The sequence below is a fragment of the Salvelinus fontinalis genome, chromosome 38, assembly GCF_029448725.1.
Source record: "Salvelinus fontinalis isolate EN_2023a chromosome 38, ASM2944872v1, whole genome shotgun sequence".
NCBI classification, from domain to species: Eukaryota; Metazoa; Chordata; class Actinopteri; order Salmoniformes; family Salmonidae; genus Salvelinus; species Salvelinus fontinalis.
In genome coordinates, this window is record NC_074702.1 from 8,970,419 (window position 1) to 8,980,418 (window position 10,000).

At 40.8% G+C, this 10,000-nt stretch overlaps 2 protein-coding genes across 4 annotated transcripts in view; both read left to right on the forward strand.

The window, feature by feature from the left end:
* Positions 1–9,846, forward strand: part of LOC129838127 (solute carrier family 2, facilitated glucose transporter member 3-like) — a 27,639-nt gene extending 17,793 nt beyond the window's left edge. Inside the window, exons 5-11 of the mRNA XM_055904863.1 lie at positions 1–113; positions 357–519; positions 2,109–2,296; positions 3,272–3,376; positions 3,515–3,616; positions 3,764–3,967; positions 4,148–9,846. The exon at positions 1–113 is cut by the window's left edge and continues 128 nt beyond it. Of these exons, the coding sequence (XP_055760838.1) occupies positions 1–113; positions 357–519; positions 2,109–2,296; positions 3,272–3,376; positions 3,515–3,616; positions 3,764–3,967; positions 4,148–4,381 (1,109 nt within the window). The 3' untranslated portion in view covers positions 4,382–9,846. The remainder of the gene's footprint in view (positions 114–356; positions 520–2,108; positions 2,297–3,271; positions 3,377–3,514; positions 3,617–3,763; positions 3,968–4,147) is intronic.
* LOC129838128 (uncharacterized) lies at positions 4,936–9,846 on the forward strand. 3 transcript variants are annotated; one of them, XM_055904867.1, is made up of 2 exons: positions 4,936–5,784; positions 5,857–9,846. In XM_055904867.1, the coding sequence occupies exons 1-2, from the start codon at positions 4,936–4,938 to the stop codon at positions 6,295–6,297; spliced, it is 1,290 nt and encodes a 429-aa protein (XP_055760842.1). In that variant the 3' UTR covers positions 6,298–9,846. The 3 variants fall into 3 exon arrangements, with proteins under 3 accessions (XP_055760842.1, XP_055760841.1, XP_055760840.1); XM_055904866.1 differs by having other exon boundaries at positions 4,936–5,676; positions 5,713–9,846; XM_055904865.1 differs by having other exon boundaries at positions 4,936–5,496; positions 5,533–9,846.
* Positions 9,847–10,000: the final 154 nt, after the last annotated feature.

Here is a 10,000-nt window from a genome sequence, read left to right on the forward strand (position 1 = left end):
TGTGTACGGGACTGACGCCCATGTACGTGGGAGAGCTGGCCCCCACGCACCTCAGGGGGGCCTTCGGCACCCTCCACCAGCTGGGAGTGGTCATTGGCATCCTGGTGGCACAGGTACCACAGAGAGGACCAGGCACTGGTTCACTTTCATTTAGGCTATTTTGTTTATTGTAATTAATTGAACTTAATGTTAATGAGGTTATGTTATTGATGCTGTTCATTTCACTGAATGTAATTGACCGATCTCCTTTTTCTGTACAATCAAGTCAGTTAAATCTGTTTTAGTTTGAGCATGACTTTTCTACTACCTTAAGCTTTAACCCTGGCCATCCTGTTGTCCCTCTCTCTGCTCTGTAGGTCTTTGGTCTGGAGTTTCTGCTGGGGTCAGACTCCCTGTGGCCCCTCCTGCTGTCCCTGACGGCCATCCCTGCTGTGGTGCAGAGCATCATGTTGCCCTTCTGCCCAGAGAGCCCCCGCTACCTCCTCATCAGCCTCAACCAGGAGGAGGAGGCTCGCAAAGGTCAGGGAGAGATGTTACTGATCATATTACACATAGGAGATGTTACTGATCATATTACACATAGGAGATGTTACTGATCATATTACATATTATTATTTATTTTTTTTTACCGTTATTTTACCAGGTAAGTTGACTGAGAACACGTTCTCATTTGCAGCAACGACCTGGGGAATAGTTACAGGGGAGAAATGAGCCAATTGTAAACTGGGGATTATTAGGTGAACATGATGGTTTGAGGGCCAGATTGGGAATTTAGCCAGGACACCGGGGTTAACACCCCTACTCTTACGATAAGTGCCATGGGATCTTTAATGACCTCAGAGACCTCACCCGTTTAACGTCCCATCCGAAAGACGGCACCCTGCACAGGGCAGTGTCCCCAATCACTGCCCTGGGGCATTGGGATATTAATTTTTTTAGACCAGAGGAAAGAGTGCCTCCTACTGGCCCTCCAACACCACTTCCAGCAGCATCTGGTCTCCCATCCAGGGACTGACCAGGACCAACCCTGCTTAGCTTCAGAAGCAAGCCTGCAGTGGTATGCAGGGTGGTATGCTGCTGGCATTACACATAGGAGATGTTACTGATCATATTACATATAGGAGGTGTAACTAATCATTTTACACATAGGAGGTGTTACTGATCATATTACACATATGATATGTTATTGATCATATTAAATAAAGGAGATGTTACTGATCATATTAAACCTAGGATATGTTACTGATCATATTACACATAAGATATGTTACTGATCATATTAAACCTAGGATATGTTACTGATCATATTAAATAAAGGAGATGTTACTGATCATCTTAAATAAAGGAGATGTTACTGATCATATTACACATAAGATATGTTACTGATCATATTAAATAAAGGAGATGTTACTGATCATCTTAAATAAAGGAGATGTTACTGATCATATTACACATAAGATATGTTACTGATCATATTAAATAAAGGAGATGTTACTGATCATATTACACATAAGATATGTTACTGATCATATTAAATAAAGGATATGTTACTGATCATATTAAATAAAGGAGATGTTACTGATCATATTACACATAAGATATGTTACTGATCATATTAAATAAAGGATATGTTACTGATCATATTAAATAAAGGAGATGTTACTGATCATATTACACATAAGATATGTTACTGATCATATTAAATAAAGGATATGTTACTGATCATATTAAATAAAGGAGATGTTACTGATCATATTACACATAAGATATGTTACTGATCATATTAAATAAAGGATATGTTACTGATCATATTAAATAAAGGAGATGTTACTGATCATATTAAATAAAGGATATGTTACTGATCATATTAAATAAAGGAGATGTTACTGATCATATTAAATAAAGGATATGTTACTGATCATATTAAATAAAGGAGATGTTACTGATCATATTGCACAGCACTCATTTAGGGACTTTTTTATTTGACTGTTTACTTAGAAACTATGTGGTGTAAAAGTAATTACATGACAATTACTCTGTTGTTTATTTGGGATTCATTAGTATCCGAAAGTACCTAGTATTTAAAAAATCTCTCTCCCTCTCTCCAGCCCTGGTGCGTCTGCGTGGCTGTGAGGACGTAAGTGATGACATCCAGGAGATGAAGGAAGAAGGGATGAAGATGGCCATGGAGAAGAAGGTCACTATTCCAGAACTCTTCCGCTCACCATCCTACCGTCAGCCAATCATCATCGCCATCATCCTGCAGCTCTCCCAGCAGCTCTCTGGCATCAACGCGGTGAGTAGACTACAACTCCCACAATGCAATATAAGTAGGGCAAGGAGTTATTCTATACTACATAATCAAACTAAGTAAAACATCAGGGAAAAGCCTTTAAGAAGGACAGAGAGTTTTTCCTTCTCTTAATCCATGACCCCTGATCTAACAATACATGACAGGTGGAAGCAATATGGTGGAAACCTATCCAGCCCTTTTATAAATTAGTAATGAAGGAAAGGAGATGAGGAAAGAGAAGCATAGCCACAGATTTCAAAAGAATAAGTTCACAATGCGCCTTTCTAGATAAAGTTATTAAGTATAGGCATATGTAGTAGGACGTGTAATGTTGCAACTCTCACAGTTCTACAGAAGTCACAGTTCAACGTTAGAATACTGAAACTAAATGATTCAGTGAAGAGATGCCAACATACAGAGACTGTCAAGGCACCACCTCCTCTTCAGCCCAGAGGCTGAGGAAGGAAGCGCTTGATTAAGTGGAATGGATGTAGCATAATAACATGATTGGCTAGCGAGATGATCACCCTAAGATCTAATGGAGATGGCGCAATGGCCTTTAGACTGGGCCTAATTCAGACGGATGTTAGAGGGCACTTTTACTGAACAATGTGTTTGTTTCATATGATTGTGTTTTGCTTTTCGTGTTTTGTTTGCTTTTCATGTATTTTGTAATTGATGTGTATATAGATATGTATAGTGAAACTGTTGTTTATTGATGTGTTCATGCAGGGCTCATCTGCTAAAGAGACAGTGGTCTCAGCATGACTCCCTTCTTAAATAAAGGTTACATAAAACAATTATAAATCCAGCATCAATCAAACCCAGATGGCCACAGAACACAGTGAAACAACAGCCCTCTCTCTGTCTGTAGGAGTAAACATGGGTCAACAACAACTAGATTTAACTAGATGCATATCCTCATATTGGTTATGAATGTAATCAACAACCTCTCCCTCTCTCCTGCTTCCTCCTCAGGTATTCTACTATTCGACAGGTATATTTGACACTGCCGGGGTGACCCAGCCCATCTACGCCACTATAGGAGCTGGGGTGGTCAACACTCTATTCACAGTGGTATCTGTAAGTATTTTAACACATATCTGGTCACGTATAATAATACAGAAATAATACAGTTTGATAGTGCACTACCTTGGACCAGACTAAATGAAATGTGATACCCTTGGACACATTCTAAGCACTTCCTTGTTTGATTCACAGCTCTTCCTGGTGGAGAGGGCGGGACGAAGGACCCTGCACCTCATCGGATTGGCTGGAATGGCTGTCAGTGCTCTGCTCATGACCATCTCTCTCTCATTGGTGGTGAGTTTCAATCTCGGCTGTCCATCATTTCAATTGTCAAGAACCCGACAATAACTATTCTTTTCACACCATAAATATCCTTGACTGGATTTTATTCCACTGCTTAATATGTTTGATCCCTCCATTCCTTCCCTCCTCTCTGAGTAGAAGACCAACCCGTCTCTGAGCTACCTGGCCATCGTGGCGGTGTTTGCCTTCGTGGCCAGTTTTGAGATGGGTCCAGGTCCTATCCCATGGTTCATAGTTGCTGAGTTATTCTCCCAGGGGCCTCGGCCTGCAGCTATGGCCGTCGCCGGCTGCTCCAACTGGACCGCCAACTTCCTGGTCGGGCTGGGCTTCCCCAAACTGGAGGTTAGTTCTTCTTCCTCATCCTACCCCTCTTACTAAAGACACCTATGTATATGTATCAAGATAAATTTGCAGGCCTCAAAGCTGAATGAATGGGATTCGCACCGTTATAAGACCAAAACATCAGACAAACTTTACAGCTTAGATTGTGTTACTCTCTAACCTCCTCTCTCTCCTTTACAGGAGCTGTGTGGTCCTTACGTCTTTATCATCTTCATGATCTTCCTCATATTCTTCTTCGTCTTCACCTACTTCAACGTTCCGGAGACCAAGGGGCGGACCTTTGACGACATTGCCAAAGGATTCGCCGGCACTGCAGGAGCACAATCTCCTCCCCCAGAGGGCATGGTCACCCTGCCCGTCTCCCCGACGACGGAGAAAGTTCCAATGGTTGAGTTTCCGACGGAAGAGAAGTAAAAGAAGTGATCGTCAGCGAATCCGTAGATAGTGTAACAGTTAGAGAACAGGGTTACAGGGTTAGACAAGCCCCTTGTGCATAGATACTGTAGTGTAGGGAGTTTAAAACAAAACTTTATTGTCCATTTGAGGTTGAATTGGACTTTTAAAGTGCAGGACTAGAGATATGCACTGTTGTGGAGAGGAGCTTCCATATGAAATAGCAGCTTGGTGTTGGGGTGTGTGTATAGTGTGTGTTGGGAATAGGGTTGGGGATGATAATGCAGGCATCATGAGAGTGCGTGTCAAAGAGGAGTTATGTTTACTGTGTGTCAGTGTGTGCATGTGTGTGTGTGCCTTCAGTCATTTTCATTTAAACTGCCTAAAGTATTTATTACTGTAAGTTATTAATGATCATTTGTAATTAGCTTTTACCAATGCCCAAGTAATTTATGACATTTATTTTTAGCTGACTTAACTCATAGACGCCAATCATTAGTTAATCAATGACAATTTTTACTACTACTTTTTAATGATTGACATTACAAGTAAAAACCTTTATAATATTAGCATTTATGAGGATAAACATTCCAACAAATATGTTCAGTAATAAACTTCCCGTATTGTCCTTCACTTGGGTTAAAATGGGAATAGGATTTGGGTTGATGTGTACTGAGGTCAGTGGGTTTGGTAGTACAGTACGGGAACCTAAAGATCCTCTCTGCCTGGTGTATCCTAACCTGGCCTATCTGTTTCTCTTCCTGGTGTATCCTAACCTGGCCTATCTGTCTCTCTTCCTGGTGTATCCTAACCTGGCCTATCTGTCTCTCTTCCTGGTGTATCCTAACCTGGCCTATCTGTCTTTCTGCCTGGTGTATCCTAACCTGGCCTATCTGTCTCTCTTCCTGGTGTATCCTAACCTGGCCTATCTGTCTTTCTGTCTGGTGTATCCTAACCTGGCCTATCTGTCTTTCTGCCTGGTGTATCCTAACCTGGCCTATCTGTCTCTCTTCCTGGTGTATCCTAACCTGGCCTATCTGTCTCTCTTCCTGGTGTATCCTAACCTGGCCTATCTGTCTTTCTGCCTGGTGTATCCTAACCTGGCCTATCTGTCTCTCTTCCTGGTGTATCCTAACCTGGCCTATCTGTCTTTCTGCCTGGTGTATCCTAACCTGGCCTATCTGTCTCTCTTCCTGGTGTATCCTAACCTGGCCTATCTGTCTTTCTGCCTGGTGTATCCTAACCTGGCCTATCTGTCTCTCTTCCTGGTGTATCCTAACCTGGCCTATCTGTCTTTCTGCCTGGTGTATCCTAACCTGGCCTATCTGTCTCTCTTCCTGGTGTATCCTAACCTGGCCTATCTGTCTCTCTTCCTGGTGTATCCTAACCTGGCCTATCTGTCTTTCTGCCTGGTGTATCCTAACCTGGCCTATCTGTCTCTCTGCCTGGTGTACCCTAACCTAGCCTATCTGTCTTTCTGCCTGGTGTATCCTAACCTGGCCTATCTGTCTCTCTTCCTGGTGTATCCTAACCTGGCCTATCTGTCTCTCTTCCTGGTGTATCCTAACCTGGCCTATCTGTCTTTCTGCCTGGTGTATCCTAACCTGGCCTATCTGTCTCTCTTCCTGGTGTATCCTAACCTGGCCTATCTGTCTTTCTGCCTGGTGTATCCTAACCTGGCCTATCTGTCTTTCTGCCTGGTGTATCCTAACCTGGCCTATCTGTCTCTCTGCCTGGTGTACCCTAACCTAGCCTATCTGTCTTTCTGCCTGGTGTACCCTAACCTAGCCTATCTGTCTTTCTGCCTGGTGTACCCTAACCTAGCCTATCTGTCTTTCTGCCTGGTGTATCCTAACCTAGCTTTTACGTCTCTGGAGACTGACCTTGAACTGTCACAGAGACTCAGCAGCACGGACGTGTCTCTCCCTGAACACTGAGTCAGCTAGAACACTGGCATGGCTCACCCACATCTGTGGCTTCTGTCTGCCTCATCAGACTACATACAGTACAGGCTTCCAATGCCTGGCTTGCCTATCATAGCTATGCTAATGAGGAGTTCAGTAGTAACATTTCTTCAAGTCTCCAAATAGTACATGAAACATAGATTCTGGGTTTGGCCAGTATGATAGTAGAATATTTGACAGCATGATAACAGTTTCTTCAAGACAGTTAGATTGAGAGAATGTGTGGAGGAACTTTGAAGAATCTCAGATGTACTCCAATTCATGTATCAGATAGGGGTAGAGGCAATATATGGAGCAAAGCCATTCGACCTCTATGGAACAATGACATTCATCCACTACTAGTACTTGGAAAGTCTACATTGACCTCAGTATGATGTATAGTGGCTACACAGTTTTTGGAGTGAGATCTCACAATCTACTTAAGACAACCGCGTGTAACATGAGCTGTGATTGCTTTGTGTGTGAAGACTTCTATATATTCTATATATCATAGAATTAAGCCCTCTACCAAATAGAATGTATCATAGACTAGATCTAACCTTTATATTTTTAATCAGACCGTTTCTAAGAGTGAATTTCTAGTCATTTTCACAACCTACCAAGTGTGAAGTATATGATCACAGTAGAAGACGATATATGATTTTCTAGGAACATAGATTTGTTAGGAACATCCTGAAAATAGTTGTTCCAACAAGGTGTCTACCATTAAAGGAGAGTATATACCAACCCTAAAGTAATAGTATTTATTGTGACAACAACAGTGTCTACCATTAAAGGAGAGTATATACCAACCCTAAAGTAATAGTATTTATTGTGACAACAACAGTGTCTACCATTAAAGGAGAGTATATACCAACCCTAAAGTAATAGTATTTATTGTGACAACAACAGTGTCTACCATTAAAGGAGAGTATATACCAACCCTAAAGTAATAGTATTTATTGTGACAACAACATGCTAAAAGTGTCTAAAAATCTTGAAACTTCAGTGGTGTAATATAGTATTGTGATTGTGGAGTCTTGTGTAGGTTTTGACCAGGTTAGTTGTTGTTATACATGGCTGTAAGTTATTTCTACTATATTGTAGCTAGTGTACATTCCATAATGGTGGCAAATATCTTCTCTGTGTCTCATACAGTATCTACTAATACTTTTCTGTTCTACTATTACTCATGTGATGTTGTTACTCATTGATAACTGAGCACTTTTCTACCTTTTGGCCTAAAACAACATTTGACCTATCATCACTTTGGCAATCTGGCTTTTCTTCGATGGTTGTGAATGTGGTGTGTACATATACAGTATGTTAATATGTGTCTGTTACAAAATACATTCCTGTTATTATAGCTTTCCTCATAGCTTTCATAACTCATTTCATAATGTTTCTGGCACTGCTGCTTGCACTCTGCACATACTACTGAATGTTGCTATGGTGATGTACTCTACCATTCTCTGCCATACATATTGTGCTAACATGATGTTAATGTGAATATTATGAATGCAGTGGTTCATTGGGCGCTCTTGTGTATTAATAAAAAAAAATAGTATGTAAATGTTCCACTGTACAGGAGATTTTTATTTCTTTAAAAATGACCTTTATTGGCCCAATAATTAATCATTACAACATTTTTTTCATTTTAACAACCTAGATAGTTAAAGACAAGCCGCCCTCCTCGTCCACTGTACATAAAAAAAACTGACGCCCCACACCCCTACAAAAACCCCAGAGAGAGAGAGAGAGAGAGAGACACAGAGAGAGAGAGAGAGACAGAGACAGAGAGAGAGAGAGAGAGAGACAGAGAGAGAGAGAGACAGAGAGAGAGAGAGAGAGAGAGAGACAGAGAGAGAGAGAGAGAGAGAGAGACAGAGAGAGAGAGAGAGAGAGAGAGAGAGAGAGAGAGAGAGAGAGAGAGAGAGAGAGAGAGAGAGAGAGAGAGAGAGAGAGAGAGACAGAGAGAGAGAGAGAGAGAGAGAGACAGAGAGAGAGACTACTGTATAATTATTGTTCTATTATGTTGTAATAAAGAGTCACTCAAGCCTTATAAATATGTTTTTATTTTAAAGGGCATCTGTGAATTTTTGTACCATTGAAAAACCAGAAGTCTGATATTCTCAGTAGGTTTTTTTCGAGAATGTTTTGTGCTCTGTCTTTGTAATGCTCGTCATAAAACGACAACATTCGTCTTTACACTTTCCTTGTATCTGTGTGTGTATATCAAGCTCACTGTATGTATTCTGTGTGTGTATATCAACCTCACTGTATGTATCTGTGTGTGTATATCAAGCTCACTGTATGTATCTGTGTGTGTATATCAACCTCACTGTATGTATCTGTGTGTGTATATCAAGCTCACTGTATGTATCTGTGTGTGTATATCAACCTCACTGTATGTATCTGTGTGTGTATATCAACCTCACTGTATGTATCTGTGTGTGTATATCAACCTCACTGTATGTATCTGTGTGTGTATATCAACCTCACTGTATGTATCTGTGTGTGTATATCAACCTCACTGTATGTATTCTGTGTGTGTATATCAACCTCACTGTATGTATCTGTGTGTGTATATCAACCTCACTGTATGTATCTGTGTGTGTATATCAACCTCACTGTATGTATTCTGTGTGTGTATATCAACCTCACTGTATGTATCTGTGTGTGTATATCAACCTCACTGTATGTATTCTGTGTGTATATCAACCTCACTGTATGTATTCTGTGTGTGTATATCAACCTCACTGTATGTATCTGTGTGTGTATATCAACCTCACTGTATGTATCTGTGTGTGTATATCAACCTCACTGTATGTATCTGTGTGTGTATATCAACCTCACTGTATGTATCTGTGTGTGTATATCAACCTCACTGTATGTATTCTGTGTGTGTATATCAACCTCACTGTATGTATCTGTGTGTGTATATCAACCTCACTGTATGTATCTGTGTGTGTATATCAACCTCACTGTATGTATCTGTGTGTGTATATCAACCTCACTGTATGTATCTGTGTGTGTATATCAACCTCACTGTATGTATTCTGTGTGTGTATATCAACCTCACTGTATGTATCTGTGTGTGTATATCAACCTCACTGTATGTATCTGTGTGTGTATATCAACCTCACTGTATGTATTCTGTGTGTGTATATCAACCTCACTGTATGTATTCTGTGTGTGTATATCAACCTCACTGTATGTATCTGTGTGTGTATATCAACCTCACTGTATGTATCTGTGTGTGTATATCAACCTCACTGTATGTATCTGTGTGTGTATATCAACCTCACTGTATGTATTCTGTGTGTGTATATCAACCTCACTGTATGTATTCTGTGTGGTTTATTCTGTGGTTCTTTCTGTGTTTATGTAACACTATATCTTGGTAACACATGCTGCCTGGTGGAAACTATATTTCCCACGATACAACACAAAACCTCCTCTGCCTTGTAGAACTCACTGAACACTGTAACAACGTAATGATGTTTGACGTTTGACCTGGAAATAAAGCCACTAGTGACCATACCAAGTGGTGAGTGCTGATTCCTTGTACAGTCCAACACTCAACTCCCAGTTAGTGCAGCACATGTGATAAGTGCAGTGCACATCACCAGTCCTCATTCAATTATTTGGAATTTTCTCCTGATACTCCTGATTCTCCTGATACAGTGTCTGCATG